This window comes from Micropterus salmoides, unplaced genomic scaffold (assembly GCF_014851395.1).
Source record: "Micropterus salmoides isolate LMB-PRFRI ecotype aquatic unplaced genomic scaffold, ASM1485139v1 Ms_hic_scaffold_1, whole genome shotgun sequence".
NCBI classification, from domain to species: domain Eukaryota; kingdom Metazoa; phylum Chordata; class Actinopteri; order Centrarchiformes; family Centrarchidae; genus Micropterus; species Micropterus salmoides.
In genome coordinates, this window is record NW_024040040.1 from 5,694,454 (window position 1) to 5,712,440 (window position 17,987).

General features: G+C 40.8%; 2 protein-coding genes across 4 annotated transcripts; both read right to left on the reverse strand.

Annotated features, from left to right (window-relative positions):
• Positions 1-233: 233 nt before the first annotated feature.
• LOC119915619 (cilia- and flagella-associated protein 251-like) lies at positions 234-2,468 on the reverse strand. Its single transcript, XM_038735235.1, has 2 exons — positions 1,724-2,468; positions 234-856 (listed from the first exon to the last, which is right to left on the reverse strand). Exons 1-2 carry the CDS (start codon positions 2,466-2,468, stop codon positions 513-515), a joined length of 1,089 nt encoding a protein of 362 aa, XP_038591163.1. The 3' UTR covers positions 234-512.
• Positions 2,469-5,073: 2,605 nt separating this feature from the next.
• dusp27 (dual specificity phosphatase 27) lies at positions 5,074-16,358 on the reverse strand. Of its 3 annotated transcripts, none has more exons than XM_038714849.1 (6): positions 16,281-16,358; positions 13,577-13,722; positions 13,011-13,129; positions 10,749-10,980; positions 9,920-10,137; positions 5,074-8,564 (listed from the first exon to the last, which is right to left on the reverse strand). In XM_038714849.1, the coding sequence occupies exons 2-6, from the start codon at positions 13,699-13,701 to the stop codon at positions 5,773-5,775; spliced, it is 3,486 nt and encodes a 1,161-aa protein (XP_038570777.1). In that variant the 5' UTR covers positions 13,702-13,722; positions 16,281-16,358; the 3' UTR covers positions 5,074-5,772. The 3 variants fall into 3 exon arrangements, with proteins under 3 accessions (XP_038570777.1, XP_038570774.1, XP_038570775.1); XM_038714846.1 differs by having other exon boundaries at positions 13,002-13,129; XM_038714847.1 differs by having other exon boundaries at positions 13,002-13,129; positions 13,577-13,737; positions 16,281-16,336.
• Between the last annotated feature and the right edge of the window lie 1,629 nt (positions 16,359-17,987).

Below are 17,987 nucleotides of genomic sequence, written 5' to 3' on the forward strand. Positions count from 1 at the left end.
AATGACTTGGGAGTGAGAACGTGTTGACAAAAACATGTCATGAAAAGGGAGTTCAAGCTGCTGGAGGGCACTTTAATTTTATTTATGTAGTGACAATTCACAACAACAGTTATCTCATAGTGCTTTTCAAATAGAGCAGGTGTAGACCGTACTCTTTGTGCTATTATTTATAGAGACCCAACAATTCCCACCATGAGCAAGCACTTGGAGACACACTTCCTTTTAAGAGGCAGAAACCTCGAGCAGAACCATGGCTCAGGGTGGTCGGCCATCTGCCTCGACCGGAATGCCTTTCATGCATAAAAGTGGAAAATTAGTAATGGTGTCATGCAAACCTAACCTGGATTCAGTCCTTGCTATCCCTCTTTGAAGGGACATTAAAATGGCGTACCGCAGGGTTCTATCCTGGATCCACTACTTTTCTCTACACATTACCACGAGGGTTCATCATCTCTAAGCAGAGGATCACAAAAAAGCTACCAGGTCAATAGAACCAAACCATCTGACAACATTTAGGGCTTGATCACCATCATGGACTCAAACTCATCAATCCTCTGTCTGGTGTTTCCTCTCTGTATCTTCCTGTAGGACACAGTTTTGTACTTTGATGATTGCCCTCTAACGCTCTTCTTGTCGTTGGCTGCGTCGACCTTGCCGTTCATCTTGTGTGAGTTTTCACCTCCTTCCTCTTTGTGTTCTGTGTCCTCCTTCACTTCCATCACAGGATTTCCTGCGCTGGATGAGTTTTGGGTCGGACTGAGCTCTTTGCTTACTGGTTCGGCTCTCAACGACGACTGAGCAGCTGCATCCATCACCGACACTTTCCCCTCCAACCTGCAGCCTGAGGCCTGTAGATCTGGAATTGGAAATTTTATCTGTGACTTTTTGCTTAATTGAAATAATTTTTAAAGGTTAAAGCTTTGGAAGATGTGATTCCATTCGCTCTGTGGAAGGTGTTTTCATTATCATTTGCTCTTGGCAATAGAGTGAATGTTATCTTTGTGGAATTTTAATTAGATTTTAATGAATGAATTAACTCTCTGGCCTGGATCTCCACTGTGAGGAATTGTGTTCTAGCCAATCATAGCTGCAGTTATGTAAGGTCCTCTCAGGACTTCAAACTCTCAAACAAAGTGCACAACTTTTAATCACTTACAGCAACAAATAACATAAGGGTTTTGGAGTTACAACCAAGTGAAAGAGCTGCAGCTTATAGGTCTTGGCTGATTGGCTGACTTATCTACCTTGTTGTGTTGCCTTTTATACATTCATATAACGCTATGTAATTACTTTGTAAATTGGTTTATTATCATATTCAAATTAATTACTAACTCACAATCATAAGTTCAGTTGTTTTGTAACTAGTAAAAGAATAAGCATAACTGGAAATGAATCCTAACATGTATGTCTTGTCAGCAAACTGTTGGCTAAACTTAATTTCTAAAGTTTGTTTAATTTCTTGTCTTAGATTTGAATTTACTAAGTAATAAAAGTATAAAGCACGCTGTTACAGTACAAGTTCAGCTTACTCAAAATGTTACGGCAGCCTGTTCAACCACAGGTTTTTAGTTTAAGGCAAAACCTGGAAGATTTCCAATTAAGGAATTCATGGTCCGCATTTTTTTAAAGTGGTGGAGTCCATCATAGTATCATAACTTCAGTGTTTCTACTGTGTATGATACATGGTAGTAGAAGATGTGATAGCAGGAGAGAATTTGGTTACCTGTCTGAAGTTCAGATGTTAAATCTTGGGTATCGTCATCTGCTGCCTCTTCTGCTGTTTCACCGTGATGTCCAGGAAATGATGTCGGCGAAGATGTTTCAAATCTCTCGTGTTGCTCCAAACTCTGTGTTTCCACCTTCTCTGTGGGATCTTTCAGATTCAGACGGACATCGACAGAAGGTAGACGAGTGTCCATCAGGGAAGCAGTTGAAACTCCCTCCTTTTCATTGTCGTTGCTCGCTGATGTGGGATAAATGTCCCCGTTATGGTTCCTGGCAGCACCCGAGCCTTTCTCTTCATCTGTGAGGACTTCGCTTCCTGTTTCTGCACCATCATAACTCAGTGTTTCAGAAAGTTCACAGTCTCGTAGAGGTGATGGAGGTGAAGAGTTTTGGGAATCTGATTGATCGAGCTGGTTTGCTTGTTCGTCATTTGGTTCTGCTTCTGCCAAGGCATGAATTTCTTCTCCTTTTAAACCAACCTGTTGTTTATGATCTTCCTTCTCCACCTTTTCTTTTTCCTCCATCTCTTCGTCTTCTCCATCAATCTGTTGTTCATATTCTTTCTCTACCTCCTTTTCTTCTCCTCCTTCCTCCGTCTCTTCTTCTTCTTCATCAATCTTTTGTTCTTGATTGTCTTTCTCCACCTCCTTTTCTCCTCTTCCCTCCATCTCTTCTTCTTCTGCACCAGTCTGTTGTTGTTCTTGATTGTCTTTCTCCACCTCATTTTCTTCTCTTCCCTCCATCTCTTCTTCTTCTGCACCAGTCTGTTGTTGTTCTTGACCTTCTTTCTTTTCCTCCTTTTCTCCTCTTCCCTCCATCTCTTCTTCTTCTACATCAATCTGTTGTTCTTCTTGATCGTCTTTCTCTTCTTCTTCATTTTCTTTCTCTGCTCGGTCAACTTCTTCTTCCTCCTGCCTAACCATTTCCTTGTTTTCCTCTCCCTCCCACTGTTCTGTTTCCTCTTCTTCATCATTGCTCTTCTTATCGTTTTCTGCTCTTTCATCCCTACTTCCTTCCTTCACAACCTCCTTTGCTTCTACTCTCACGATGCCTTCTTCCTCATGCGTTTTTAGTTCTTTCTCTCCATTGTTTGCTTCCTGAACGGCTCTCTTGTATTCCCCCACTGTCTGCTTTTCTTCCACATCCTCTTCCTCTGTCATCCTGTCTTGTTCTTTTCTTTCTTTGTCGACCTCTTCTTCCTCCTTCTTCCTCCTTTCAGTCTGTGCTCCATCACTTTCTTCTATTTTAAGCTCCTCTTCTTCTTTTACCTCCGGAGTTACCTTGTTTTTTTGTTCTGCATTCTCCACCTCTACCTCTACCTTGTTTGTAACCTCTTCCTCTACCACCACCTTTTGTGTCCTCTGCTTTTCATTCTCCTTTTGAACATTTCCATCATCGTTCCCTCCTTTCTCCACATCTTCCTCTTTTTCTCCTTGTTGTAAATCCTCATCCTCTTCTTCTTTTCCTTCTTCCTTTTCCTCTTTGCAGTCTTTAACCTGTTGATCTCCTCCTTCCTTTCCCACCTGCTGCTCTTTGTCTTCCTCCATCGTCACGTTATCCCTTGGCATTTCTTCACCTTCTACACTTTTCACCTCGCCTGATGCGTTCCCTTCAGTGTTGACAACCCCATCCTCTTTTTCTTCAGACAACATTGACTCCATCAGTTCATCTACTGACCAATCTCCAAACAGTCCAACTGCCTGAATTACCCGAGACACTATCGAATTTTCCTCCTGGTCCAGACTGTCCAACAGGTCTGCAGCTGTCCACCAGCTTGCCATGATGTAGGAAATAGGAGAAAACTGCTCTTTAACTGCTCAGTTTGAGGATAATTTCAAACAAAGTGAAAGAAAGAAACCTAGCATTCGTCCCACACAGGTTCAAACTACTTGTGCACATTATGAAAGCATTCACACTCACCCAGAAAGGATTTAATTAATGGTGACAGGCAGAAACGCAGCACACGTCATTTCTCAATCCACAGTCTGATGACCTGAAGGCCACGTTTTCAGCCTCGGGTCTGTAATACTTTAATCTTTCAGGTATGATCCGTCTCTTAGATTCTTATTTCGCTTAAAATAACCACTGTGTGTACATTTTTAATTGTAGTGGTGGAAGAACTGTTCACAAGTAGCAATATCACAACGTGAAAGTGAAAGCGAAAGCCTGCATTTTAATTTATACTTTAGTAAAAAGTAAAGATAAATTATTATCAGCAAAATGTATTTAAAATATAAGTATTCATAATGCAGGATGGCCTCTTTCCGATTACTTTTGGAGGTCCTGAAAAATTGCATATTTTTATTAATATACACAGCATGCATTGGAACTACTCAAGTAAGTACTAACATTGAGTAAATATACATAGTAAACCTCCACCTCCGATTGAACTGACACTTGGTTTATTAAAATAATGTATTATAATAAATTTATAACCAGTTTAAAGTGTTTTATCCCTTTTTAATTAATATTTATATTTGATTTGTCTGCTCAATAAACAAAGTTTAGCTGGCTTGTTTTCTAGTAGACTATTATTATTTTTCTTTCTCTCCTCCCCACTATTATTTAAGCTTTCAGATCAACATTCCCATAGTGATTTATCCAACTGTGGTATGTGAGGTTTCACAATAAGTACACTCACATGTACCTGCATTATATCACCATTCCCCATCCTCACTGCAGTTTAAAAGGAAAATACTAAATCATTTGAAAAACTAAATCATTTGAAAAAGAGCAGTCGATAATTATCAGTACATCACCAACCACTCTTTTATTTTCTAAAAATATTCGTCACATTTTCAAGATGTCAAAAGCACGTCCTCCAGTGTCCACTAGATGGTGGAATAACGTTTAATTACAGCTACTTAAGATTTGATTTCAGTGTCAAGCAGCGCAAAGAGCTGACAGCTCATATGTCAACAAAGCTGTTTTTCATCAGCTGTTTGTCATAATCATCCAACCAAAATGACCAGGATTATGAATCACTTTTCCAGAGAACTGCTTCTCTTGACTCTTTGCCTGTGCACGTAATGTAATGAAAACAAGGAAGGATCCATTTACAATTCTCTTTAAACAGCTTTTCCTGGCTGATTTCCCTCCTTCTCCTATAATTTGGTTAAGACATAATTCTAAATTGTAATATAAAAACGCATTATTAACCTGTAAAGATATTCTACATTTGGAGTTATTTGTTGAATTGTTTATTTATTTTCATCAATATTTTCTGGTTGTGTCCTTTGTGATTTGGTGTTATGGTGTGTAGGAATGTGATTTTGAATTGTTTGTCATGGCCACAGTTTTGATGAAGATAATAGGGAATCTAATTATAAATTTTAAAAAAATAAGGCATCATTTATCACAACGTTTATTGCAATAACAAAAATGTAACAGTACAAATGGAATTTGAATCTTTTTTTTTTTTTTTTAGGAATTTCACATCTTTTATTAAAATATGCTCTACATGTGTTTTCACATCAGTTTTACAATCAACGTCGGAACCACCAAAACCTTAATTTTGTAATTAACTACTATGTGTACTACCCCCTGAGCAAGACACTTAATCCCTAGTTGCTCCAGAGGCGTGCAACCTCTGACATAAATAGCAATTGTAAGTCGCTTTGGCTTACAAAGCGACTTACAAGCGTCAGCTAAATGACATGTAATGCTCTAATGATTCATCCTTATAAACTTATATTGCATGATAAGTAGGCAAAAGTGCATATTCTCCTTGTTGATGTAAATTGGCTTTATTTCCAAATACAGACATGATACTAAAAAATATTTTTACCTACTTTTACAAAATGATTGACAGCTGTTTCTTGAACAATAGAGCCAACATGGGTCCTAAATCCACCTCACAACAATTTTTTCCAAAAGATGTTTTGTGTTTTGCAAAATGCGCCTCAGATTTCAGTTTTGAAGGTTTTTGGGAAACAATTTCTTCAAATTTTATTTCTTAAATGAGTTATTAAATATCTTTGAACCAGCAGTACGTAATTGGCACTTTACTCTTGTTTTATAAAACCCCCCCAGCATTAGTAGTTTCTTCTAAGATTCACTTCTACTCTGTGATTTTGCTTCCTGCTGCGCCCTCCAAGCCGCGAGCACCTCGTCATCTTCGGCCTCGGCTGCGGCCCGAGCTCTGATCCTCTGCCTGGTTTGGGCGATGAAGGTTGCAATGTCTTCCTCCACCTCGTCGTTGGCCTCCTCCCTCCTACTCCTCCTCTCCTCCGACCTGCTGCTTTCATATCCCGAATGATGAGTCAACTTTCTCTTTGTGGAGAGGTCGTGGTAGCTCTCCGTTTCCTCGACGCTCTCATCTCTGTACGACCTCCGTGCCTGGCTGTAGCTGTGGGATTGCGTGAACCCGTTGGAGGAATATTCTGCGTCTTCACTTGATAGATCCTCATGTAACCTTGACCTGTATCTGGAAGTAACGCCATAGGTTTCCTCGTCTTCTTCATCGACAGCATAGGAGGCCCTGCGGCTTGAGAAGTCAAATTCGGAAGCGGAGGCATCGAGATCGTCGTAGGGATCCTCTGATGGGCCAGCTTCTTCTCCGGAGGCTGTTTTCTTTGGAGGAGGCCTGACGCTTTTCAGCCAGTCGTCAATACTGGTGTTCTTATCTTTCTCCAGTGCGGGCTTGAGATTCAGACACCCAGAGAGGCCATAACTCCTCGTGGGTTTCTCCTTTTTCTTTGTTTCTTCAAGAAACTCCTCCTCTCTTTTCTTTCTCTCCTCCTCCTCGTCTTCATCCTCCTTCGGTTTCTTTTTCTTGTAGAGGGTGCTGCGCTTGTTGTCCTCCAGGATCTTCTTCTTTTCATAAGTAGCCATCTTGTCCCTCATCTCGGACTTGATCTCCTTGTCCAAGGCATCCAGTTTGCCCATGTTGACCTGGTCCTGGAAGAGACTGAAAAGAGGGACACTGGTGGTGGTGATCTTGTTTTTCTTGGAGCCCAGGGTGGAGCCAAGGGTGGATCCCAGAGCAGAACCTCTTCCGGTGAGACCAGAGATGCTGCTCGACCCACCACCTGAGAGGACCGACGCTGCCCTGCCACGACCCTGCGACAGTGCACTAGTATAGGAAGCGCCACTCAACAAGGACGCTTTGTCATCATCAATGCCCCTACCTGAAATCATGCTTGTTGCACCGCCATAGCTAAGCTCCGATCCAACACGTGACGGAGGAGGGAGGCTCATCTCGCTTTGCTTCTGTTTGATTGTTTCAGAGACAACATTAGCGATCCAGTTTTGGATGCTGGCCAGATTGACCATCGGTTCACCTCCAGGGCCCTGGACACTAGGAACAGGGAGGATGGGAGGAACTGGTGTCATGGGATTAACTGGGACTGCAGACTGTGCTGATCTTGTACTGCGAGCCTGTGATACTGACGATATGACAGATGACCTGCCGCTGAGCATGGACATGTTGTCATCATTGGCGACGCTTGGCGGGCCTGTGACTCCAGCTCCAGCCCAGAAGGCGGAGAGAGGAATTGTACCTCCGCTGACACAGCTTTCAGTCTCCCAACCACACATGGACTGACTCTCTTCTAACGTTTTCTTTGATCGCTCCAGGATCTCCTCACGTCTTTGCCTCCGTTTAACCGTAGCAGAGTCCTCACCCCGACTCAACTCCAAAATCTCATCTGTGTTTTCCTCGCCGAAACGCTTCTGCTGCCTCAACTTCCAAGACTGATACGCTGTCAGGTTGACATCTTGGAAGGATGGTGTCTTGGCTTGTCCCTCGCCGTCACCACTCTCTCCATCTCCGACAGAACTTTTCTCTCCATCCTCGCGATCTTTCTTGTTCCAGCCAAACTGGATCCTCTTGACACGCCAACGCTCCAAAGGCGTCATCTTGTCCTTGTTCTTCTGGCAAAAGCTGTACATGGAGCCGGTGTCAGAGAGGATACTCTGCACTTCATCGTCAATGTTCTTCTTTCCTCCTTCTCCACCTTCTGTGGTGGTGCTCTCGCTGCCTTCGTTGTCCTCCTTCTTGCGGTAACGAGCAGCGGCTTGCTCCTCAATTTCCTTCAGTCGCTGTTTCCAAAGATCAGAGTAACTTGTGCAGCTGGAGGTGGACATCGTGTCTGAGGGTGCACGCCTGTTGCGACGCTTCAACAGCTCTTTCACAGCTCGTACATCCTCGCTTGTGACACTCTCCACATCAGCATCTTCACCTTCCTTTGTCCTCCTTGGTCGGGCCTCGGCAAGAGATTCATTATCCTCGCCGTCGCTGTTCAGCTGCGCCTCCCACCAGTCGTCGCTCTGGTATTTCTCGTTCCTCCGCTGCCACTCATGGATCATGCTGTTGAGACCGTCCTCATCGTCACCGTCGTCTCTGCCTTCCTGCTCAGGCAGAACCACCTCTTCTTGAATGTGATTCGATCCCTGGTGGTTCAGCCCATTCTGCACTCCAATCATCCCACTCCTGAGTGCAGCAGCAGCTGCAGAGGAGGCGACGCTGCTCATCACACTTTCTCCATCCTCCTCCTCTTCCATCATGATGGAGTGTGCTTTGACTTCGATCATACTCTGCTCTTCTTCTTTATCAGTATCATCATCATCATCATCTTCGCCGAAGATGCGAGCACGCGTGCGTGCATCAATAACGGAGCACTGGCTGAGAGTATCGTCGTCATCGTCGCGCTCCTCCATCAGGTTCTCGTTGAGCTCTCGCAGCTGCTTCAGGAAGCCTTCATTTGGGTTGATGGCTCGCTTTTTTCTAATGGAAGTCAGGGCCTCCATGATGCTCATGTGCTGGAAGATCATCAGGTAGCACGCCACCAGGACAGCAGAGCGACTGACACCCATCATGGAAACGACAAGAACCTTGCCTGCAAGAAAACAAAACTGTGTTTATAGCCTGACCAATTAATTTATTTACATAAATACCTAAAAAATTGTTTTTATTAGTTTTTAAAATTAGTTATTAGTTTGATGAAGTATGAAGCACATAGTTGTTATCAGCGCTTTTAAATAAGGTTACACAGAGATTCCCCCGATACATTTTAAAATATATTTTTTAAAGTTACCCATATTTGGTAATTAAAGAGTAAATAGATATGTGCAGAGCACTCGATAGTGCTCTCTGGAGGACAAACTATGTAATGGCAACACCATTACTAAATGTATTTGGTCAGGCTATTATTGCGATTGTAAAATATTCCACAAATGAAAACTCATTTTAAGCAGAAGATCAAAGTAAAATATATATATATATATAGTATAATATTTTTTTCTCCCCAAATGATTGGTGTATACATTAAGGTAAGAATTCAATCTGACGATTCTCTGTTAAGGACACAATAAAAAGTATTTTATTTTGTGTGAAAACAACATCTGACTTTACAGATGGCAGTGAAAGTGTTTCATAGTATTTTATTACACAAGACTTTGAGAATTACAGCTGATGCTGACGTCTTAGGATAACAATTTATGAATCAGCTGCAGTTACAATGAATGGATCACTGTTACTGTGACTGTTACATGATCCTCTTCCAGGAACACAGATGTACTCTGCGTGGTCCATAAAACACTTCCCAGAAACAGTGATGTTGTGTAATCGAGGAGACATTTCAGGTCACCAGTCAGAATGTGCTTCTGGCTAAATGTGCGAAAATGAATGTGTTGTGTGTTATCCCAAGTAAACAATAAAATGAATCAGTAAATAAGCAGAAACACCACCAGCAGTAATGGAGGCAAAATTCAACAAACAAAAAACAATCTCAAGCTTCACATGTTTAGTCTCCACGTATGGTTCAAGTTAACAATAAACTGAATTCTGGAGATGGAGGGAATAATTTACAGGGTATCTGAGGTGAAGGCTTTGACTGAGGCCCAGGAGGGTAAATGTGGGCAGATGAGATAAGGAGAGAAAGCAAAAAGACTGAATGTCAAAGTGATAAAAAGATGAAATATCTCAAAGTTGGTGGTCCCATTTCTCAGATTTACTTAGAGTTCTTATTTTAAGTCATACATTTATATCCATTAACATTGTTTTCTTTTAGCTAGTTCCTTTGTATTGTGTCTATCCTGCGTACAGGGTCGCTGGAGCCAATCCCAGCTTCCATTGGGCGAAAGGCGGGGTACACCCTGGACAGGTCGCCAGTCCATCGCAGGGCAAAAAACGTTTTTATGTATTGTAAGATTGCAGAAATAATACAGTGTAAAGATACACAACACAACTCACCCTTGTGTGTCAGCAGAGCCTCGTCCAAGAATTCGGCGGTGGGCCGAAAGTGCACCGAGATGTCTGCGTCTGTGAAGTCGTCAACCTCGATGCCCATGTACTGGATGTTCATGCCGGCATAGAAAGGCTCGCCCGTGTAGACCCCTGTGCCGTGGGCTGCGTTAAGGATGTGGGTGATGCCCATGCGCTTCAGACGAGCCTTGTTGACCGCAACAGATCTGAAAAAGAAAAATGATCATAAACTGAAAACAAGTCCTTATTACACATGAAATTACCCTTTAAAACTTATCTGCTGCTTTTGGGATTCATACCAGCAGATTTCTAGCAAGAATAAAAAATCACTGTCACAAAAACAAAACAATTAAACAACATTTTAAGACCATCTTGTTCTCTGAAGTTGATGTATCATCTGCATAAAATGTATATCAAAGCAGGGCGAGGAAGAATCAAATGGTAGTATGAGAGTTTTACTTTTGACCTTGCAAAAAGTCAAGGCCTCCTAGCTTGTTCTGAAGCTTTCAACCCTAACACATGGTCTTCATCAGCTAAGACAGTTTGCTCAGCTGTGATGGAACTGTAGATGTTCAAACCTTCCATGTTTCTGAGCACTTTTAAGACTTTCAAGAGCAAAAGGAGAGCAAATTCCTGATGATTCCACTGATGAAAGACTATTTAATTTGGTTGAAAGCTGCAGAAAAAACAAGTAAGTGGACATTTAGTGGAATTTGTTTTGTTGAACTGCTGTTTCTAAGGTGAATAATGATCTTTGCTCTTTGTTCACTCTGAATGTTCCAGTTAAAATGAAGTTTCCGGCCTCGCTTAGACTCACTTCTCGGCTATGAAGATGTTGGGCCACACCTCGTCCACTGGGTTGACGGGAGCCTCCAGGCGGTCCTGCACCATGGCCCTCTGGATATCCAGCACACAGGGGGTGTTGTAGGGGCTGCGGTCATCTATCATGTCCTTGACCCTGTTGTAGAGGTCTTCCACCATCAGCTGCTCGGCGGTTTCCAACATGGACTCTGGGATGGACTCGGTACGCACGCCACGAGGCGGCAGCTCTGAGGAGGAAAAAACATATTCATCATAAAAATGATGACATGGATGTGATCGACTTTGCAGGATTAATTTGTTGCTACACCATCTTGTGTGGTAAATTACAAGGAATGGAAACCCAAGACTTAATTGACACAATGAGAACCAGGAAGCCAACTGATTGTTGGACTGATTGTGGCTGTATGATGGAAAACTCAGCTGTGTCAGAGGCAGTGCTGGTCTATATCTGGCTTGGCTTTGGGGGCTCAGACCAGAACCAGTTCGGGCTGAGAATAAACTCCAATTAGCTGCACGTGGGCCAGTTCTTGGGCAAGAAATCTTGACTTTCTCAACTGGGCAAACACCATCAGCTGTTTAATTACAGCAAAATGTGAATTCAAGCACTGGAAAAGATGAGAAGTGGAAAGTTTTTTTGGCAGAACATTACTTAATTTTCTTGACTTTCCCTAAAAAATACCTCTAGTATAATAGTGCTTAAGCACCCCCCCCCCCACCCCTAACAACCAGTGAGCTATTTGATGTTTTCTATTTCACCGGTTCCTCTGTTTCTAAGCATTCACATAATTACAAAACATCCGAAATTTTCCCTGGGGAATAATTGCTGTACATATAACCTGACAAAGCTCTGCAGAACTTCAGCTCCCCGTGAAAATGACAAGCCTGCATGCGGTTTTCACATTCACTATATAGTGCATGAAGGTCCATTTTGATCAAAGACTGAGGCATGCGCTTTAAAACACACATGTTCTTCATCTCTGTGGATACAGGGAAGCTACACTACTGCAAAACAAACACCTCACTAATGCAGAAACCGTCTCCCATCACAGACCATCGACCCCACTGTAGATGAAACATGTCTCCATTAAGCTGCTGCAGATGTTGTACCATGTCAGGAGAGAAATCTAATTTAGTGGCTGCTCTGTGATGTGTCATATGAGCTAATTTCCTCAATCAGTGCGACTCTGATCCTCCATTGAGAACGTCTCCATCTCTGCATCTGGTAATGAGCAGAAGGAATGAAACCTGGACTCACTGTGATTGGAGACTATTTGACCGAATTAGAGTTGTTGAATGTGGACTTCATTCATCACATCACTTTTGCAAATCGCTGGATGGATTGATCAGTGGAGAGAAAATGAGCCAATGAAGGGTCTAGCAATTTATACATAGTTTAAAAATCCTGTGTGAGAGTTTTCTTAATTCCCTGTTTCATATCAATGTCAATTAAAAACCTGGAAAACAATCACACAAACTGAGCAGCTTGACGACAGCTGTGATGGACACCTGTCGTTACTTTTGACACTAATTGGTAATTAAAATAACAGTTGCAGCTCTAGAATTTAATGAACGGATCTCGAGGAGGTTCAAGCCTGTCAGCTTATGTCGTTCAGACTACGTAACATCAGTCTAATAGTAGTTCAGGTTGTTCAGGATTGGGTATTGAACCTTAATACTTTTTAAGGATTAAAAGGAGGATTAAGGATGTTAGGAGGTCTTCAGGTAAAAAAAAATTCTGCAAGTGCACTGCACGTAAAGGTAGAAAGAACACCCAACTCTGGGTTCTCAGGGTCAATTTCTTTGCTAGTTTGAATTAAAGCAGTTTTATGTAAGAATACATGTGAGCACAAAATGAACCATCACAATGTCTGTAAATTAGATTAATACCGTTCTGCTCGACAACACAGGGCCATAAAATACAGTGATATAACCAGATTCAATAAGCACAATGCTTTAATAATGCAAATTCTCTAAAGAATTAGTAATTAAGTGACAGTGGCGGTGGGGCTTTTGGGGCTTCTGTGAATCGGGGCCATTAACTAATCAACTAATAAAAACATTTGGACTTTTGACTGTTCATAAGCACTGTTAAGACATCATTTTAACTTCTATGAAACACAGCTGAATAATAATTAAATTTAAGTTAACTGAGAACAGCTGCTCACTGAGAATTACCACGGCAAGGTCAAAACACGAGTTAAAAACACTTTGAGAAGCAGATTTTCCCACTGCAGTCTGTTCTCATCACCTGTCTCACCCTCGTTGATGATCTTCTTCGCAGCGATGGCTGGTGAGAGGTGGATGGGCTCCATGAAGATGCTCGCGGCGTCAGAGCCTGAGATCATGGAGAACCTGGACTCTGATGCCATGGAGAAGCTGACAGACAGAGGGGGAAGGTATCTATCTGAACAGTTCAGCTTAGAGAAACTCAAAGTTCACAGCACAAATAAAAACATGAGTAACATACATTTCCTGCATTTCCTTTCTTATTTTAAACATGTTTATGTAAGCATAAGGTCGAATTGGTTACACTCCATCATTGTTGCATCCTTCCACTTTTGTACTTTTGTGTATAAAAGGATGCAAAGTACAAAAATATGGAAAATTTAAACAAGATGAAGGCTATCTCCGAACCAGATTTAGTGAATATTGGATCCAATTTGCACAAAACAAAGTCGGAAAAGCTTCAAAATCTGCCATATACAGATAGTCATCTTCATCAAAGCAGCCTACAGGTGCTTTAGATGTTCATTATTAAACAGTAGCTCGTGTTGGAGTGAATGTGGCGTGTTGTGTTTGCAGCTCGTTCAGGTGGTCTCATACCTGGGGGACGGACAACGGAGGTAATGAGACTGGATGTCTCGGACGCCCCTGTCCTCCTCCTCCTTCTCCTCTCCACCAGGAACTGTCTGATCACCACGCTCCCCGCTCGCACTGGCCGACGCCATGGCAAACCAGATCTCTCCCTGCTGATAACAAAAACACTTCACCTTAACGTTGCAGTTGATCAGCAGACGCTGTTGCTTTGAGAGATGCCACATTATGTTGTATATTTGTTAATGTTAAATTCACAGAATAGCACAAAAAACACACATTATTTATCCATCAAACAGTTTCTGTGTTGGTTTTCCAGAAAGTTAACAACACAATATATTTTTATTTATAATAGTCAGATTGACCTTTCTATTTCCAATTTTGCTAAAGTTACAAAGAGGAGCAGAATTAAAGAAGCATAATGAGACATTAAGAAGAAAAGTTTGGTATCTCTATCTATTTGATATTTCTATGAAGATTTTCTCTTTTGTAAGCGAGGCGCATTTAATGGAAAATAATCTTTCCTTAAAGTACAATTGTAGTTATTTTACAATAAGACTTTTGTACTGAAATGGAAAAACACACCGTGTGCTGAATAACTTACACAGCGGGACATTTGGAAAATTACACTGAAGTCAAACATGAAAGAAAAACTGGAGAATAAAGGCACATTCAAAGAACTGACAGGAACTACAAAGCAAATAATGAACCGAATAACAGGTATCACAAAGGAAATATAGGACATGCTGGCTGTGAAATAAGAAGGGTGTTGAGCTGCTTGCATATGACTCAAAACGGGATGTAAGACGGAGATTAAATGTGTCACTTCTCTGTGAATCATACTCAAAGATTGGAAACGCATGAGCTCTCATACTTGAACTTGAACAAGCAGACTATACATAACCGCCATGATGGAGGCTCTGTGGTGACCTGAAGGCGAACCAGACTCATGTTTTCATCCCAGACAAATGCACTGTGACGTGCCGAGGGAACATGAGACCTGGCAAAAAGCAGCAAAAGAGCGGCAACAAGAAAGTGGTGTAAAGCCGATCCTGCAGGGCATCAGCCTGCCAACATTTCTTTTTAGAGTTAAAGGAAGAGTTTGACATGTTGTGAAATATGGGTCTTTGCTTTTTTGCTGAGAGAGATCAACACCACTCTCATGTTGTGTTTGTGGAAGCTCTTCAAAAACCAACACGTGTAAACAGCAACTTGCCAGTTTTATAATTTTTATGCTGGACTGTTCGAGTGTTTGCTGGCAGCACGAAGAACACAAATCCTATACTTGAGTAAAAGTATAAATACTCTTGCTAAATATGAACTAAAAGTTGAGGTATTCAATTTAAACTGAGTCAAAGTACAAAAGTACCTGCTTTTAAAAATGCAATTGAGTCAAAGTATCAAAAGTATAAGTACTGTTTGTCAGGGGTTGCCGCATGACAAACTTTAAAATTTATAAACTTTCCTATTTATAAAAAAATGGCATTTATTATGAACAGGTTGCCCTTTCAGTAATAATTCAAGTTACTCAGATATATGTGTGTGTGTGTGTGTGTGTGTGTGTGTGTCAGTGGTGGATGAAGTATTCAGATCCTTCATTAAAAGTACTAATACCACTCTAAAAATACTATTTTACAAGTAAAATTCCTATTGGAGTGCAACCAATGATTATTTTCATTATAAATCAATCTGCTGATTATTTTCTCCATTAATTGATTTTTCAAAAAAAACCCAACAGTATAAAGCTCATAATTATTACAAATGAATAAAAGAAATTAAAAAGGAAAAGCAGCCAATCTTTCTCTTTATGAAACTGGACCCATGAAATGTTTTAAATGAAAAAACAGTTAATTTTCAGTTAATCTCAATCTAATAATCTTGTCATCTGTATTTGTTGAGTAGTTTCTAACAAAACTCATTTTATCAAGTCTTCATGTTTTATGTGTAAAAGTCTTAATTTGTGAGTTAACTAGTAACTAAAGCTGTCAGATACATTTAGAGAAGTAAGTACAATATCTCCCTCTGAGATGTAGTGGAGTAGAAACAGAAAGTAGCAAATACTCAAATAAAATACAAGTACCTCAAATCCTTACTTGAGTACAGCACTTGAGTAAATGTACTTAATTACTGTCCACCACAAACAGCAAGTTGTGGTTTTTACACTTCAGCTATTGTAGACCCTGAACAAAAGAAAGTGAACATGGCAATCAGTGAGCTTTAGAGGTGCTGGTGGGCTCTTCAGATTGTGTTATCTTTAGACAGAACCAGGCTAGCTGTTCCCCCTGTTTCCAGTCTTAATGCTAAGCTAAGCTAACCTGCTGTCGGCTGTAGCTTCATATTTACTGTACAGACATAAGAGTGGTATCAATCTTTTCATCTAACTCTCAGCAAGACGGTGAGTAACTTAATTTTAAGTATCAAAAAAAGAAAAATATCAAAAATCTATAAGGTTTTCAAAGTGGTCTAGCTTTAGTGTGTGTGTGTGTGTGTGTGATATGAGGCTGCTCTATTTTTAACCAGAGCGACAGCTGCCTCAGGCCTGAGATCAGCAGCACACTGAAAGGCCACAGAGCTTCAAGCTTTAAAAAACAAAACAACAACACTAATCAGATGTGAGAAAAGTCACAAGAATAGAAAATAGGTCTCCAGCTTTACATAAAACACCACATCTGTGTGTGTGTGTGTGTGTGTGTGTGTGTGTGTGTTTTCTTACCTCGGTCACAGTGTCAGTCTGAAGGAGGTCGCCTGAAGCTGACAGTGGCCGGACTGACACAGGCTCCTAAAGTTAGAGAGTCCTCACCGACCCCCCCCCCCCCCCCCCCCCCCCCCCTCCAGGCCTGCAGAGCCCCTGACACCGGACACCACAGCTACAGGTAACAGAGTACTTTTACTCAAGTAAAACTGCAGTTACACGCAGTTTGGTGCTTTTCCTTTCATCCTCACATCCTTAAGTTATTTTCTACTGCCCTTCCTTCATTCTATAATTAATTGAAATAGTTTATCTCGGTTTAAATCTTGTGTTTTGGGTTGTATTTATGTTTCTGTATTTTTTTTAGTGTAGCGCACTTTGTAACTGTTTTCAACAATGCTACATGAAGAAAGAGAGTATTTTGTCATTCCCCCACTTTCTTCTTCTCCCTAATATTTCTAGCCTATCCTCTTCTTTCTGTCCATCCTTACTTTAAAATAATATTTTTTCCTTTTGTCCTGGAGTATTAAAAAGGCATCTAAAAAATTCAAACAGTAAGTGGAGACACTGTCAGGGATCCAGATGAATTGAGACATGAAGGACACAGTTGGGCCTTAAAATGTCAGAAAATCATAAAAAATCTCTCATTAGACGCTGCAGGAGCACAAACTGATGTCTTTAAACGTCTTGTTTTGTCCAACTAACAGCCCAGAACCCAAATTACTGCTGCAGCAAGCAAACTAAGAAAACCACATTTGAAATTTATAAAAAAAAATTCTATCCTCTCTTTTCTTCCTCCTCTCTTTATTTTGGTCCTCTTTTATCTCTTTTGGTCTGTTTGAAGGATTGAAAATGAGGCAGAAAATTTGGTGTCCAGTGGAAGGAAATGACACATTTTATTTTGTTAAGTTTTCCTTTCATGAAATGTGTGGATGCATGCATGCATGTATAATGATGATGATGACGATGACTTCTCTTGTATTGCTTCTTAATAAATATCATAAAAAATTACAATTCAGTGATTTAATGAAGGGACACTTTGAGGTCAGGGTTTCATTTACTTGTAAAAATGCATGTTGTGATATACATTTTCAGGAGCTAAAGCTCTGTTGTGCTGTACAGAGATCTGACCCTTAAGTTTTCCACTTTGTCTTTACAAAGCTAATTTTCTCACAGGAACAACTTTGTCCTCAGAGCTTTGATGCTGCTTGTGGGTTTATCTAAAGTCGGCAATCAACTCGGCTATTTATAACCTCAGAATGCAGCTAGTCTAAGACACACACACACACATACACACACACACACACACACTGGAGGTCTCTTGGTGTATTGTTTATTTGTAATAAGACAAACCTCAGTGAGCTTTGATTGAAGAATTTGAGGTCATGAGATATAACTGCATTTCTTATTAATAACTTTCAGACATGACCATTTAAAGTCCAAGAAATTCCAATAATTTAATAATTCCGGCAGATAAGAAACAGCATTGTAACCTAATAAATCCCTAATAGAGTGTCAACTGTATTGCACTGTGACTTTCACTGCATGTTTTCCTTCTTTTCCAGCGGCTTTTGAGCATTTTCATTATTTGAGATATAATTTTACTTTGTTTTACTTCAACAGTGTAGCAGGAGATTTAAGGAGACACATTTTACCGTCTCATTTAATTATCTTTTACTTACTGAAAGTGCTTTTCTTTATTTTTATCTGTGCCCACATGTGAGTGAGCGT

Coding starts and splice junctions, on each gene's coding strand:
- LOC119915619 (XM_038735235.1), bottom strand. CDS start 2,468: ATGGAGGGAAGAGAAGAAAATGAGGTGGAGAAAGACAATCAAGAACAA. Junction 857..1,723: donor AACATCTGAACTTCAGACAG/GTAACCAAATTC, acceptor TTCCAATTCCAG/ATCTACAGGCCTCAGGCTGC.
- dusp27 (XM_038714846.1), bottom strand. CDS start 13,701: ATGGCGTCGGCCAGTGCGAGCGGGGAGCGTGGTGATCAGACAGTTCCT. Junction 13,130..13,576: donor CTCCGTTGTCCGTCCCCCAG/GTATGAGACCAC, acceptor TCTGTCTGTCAG/CTTCTCCATGGCATCAGAGT. Junction 10,981..13,001: donor CATCAACGAGGGTGAGACAG/GTGATGAGAACA, acceptor TTTCCTCCTCAG/AGCTGCCGCCTCGTGGCGTG.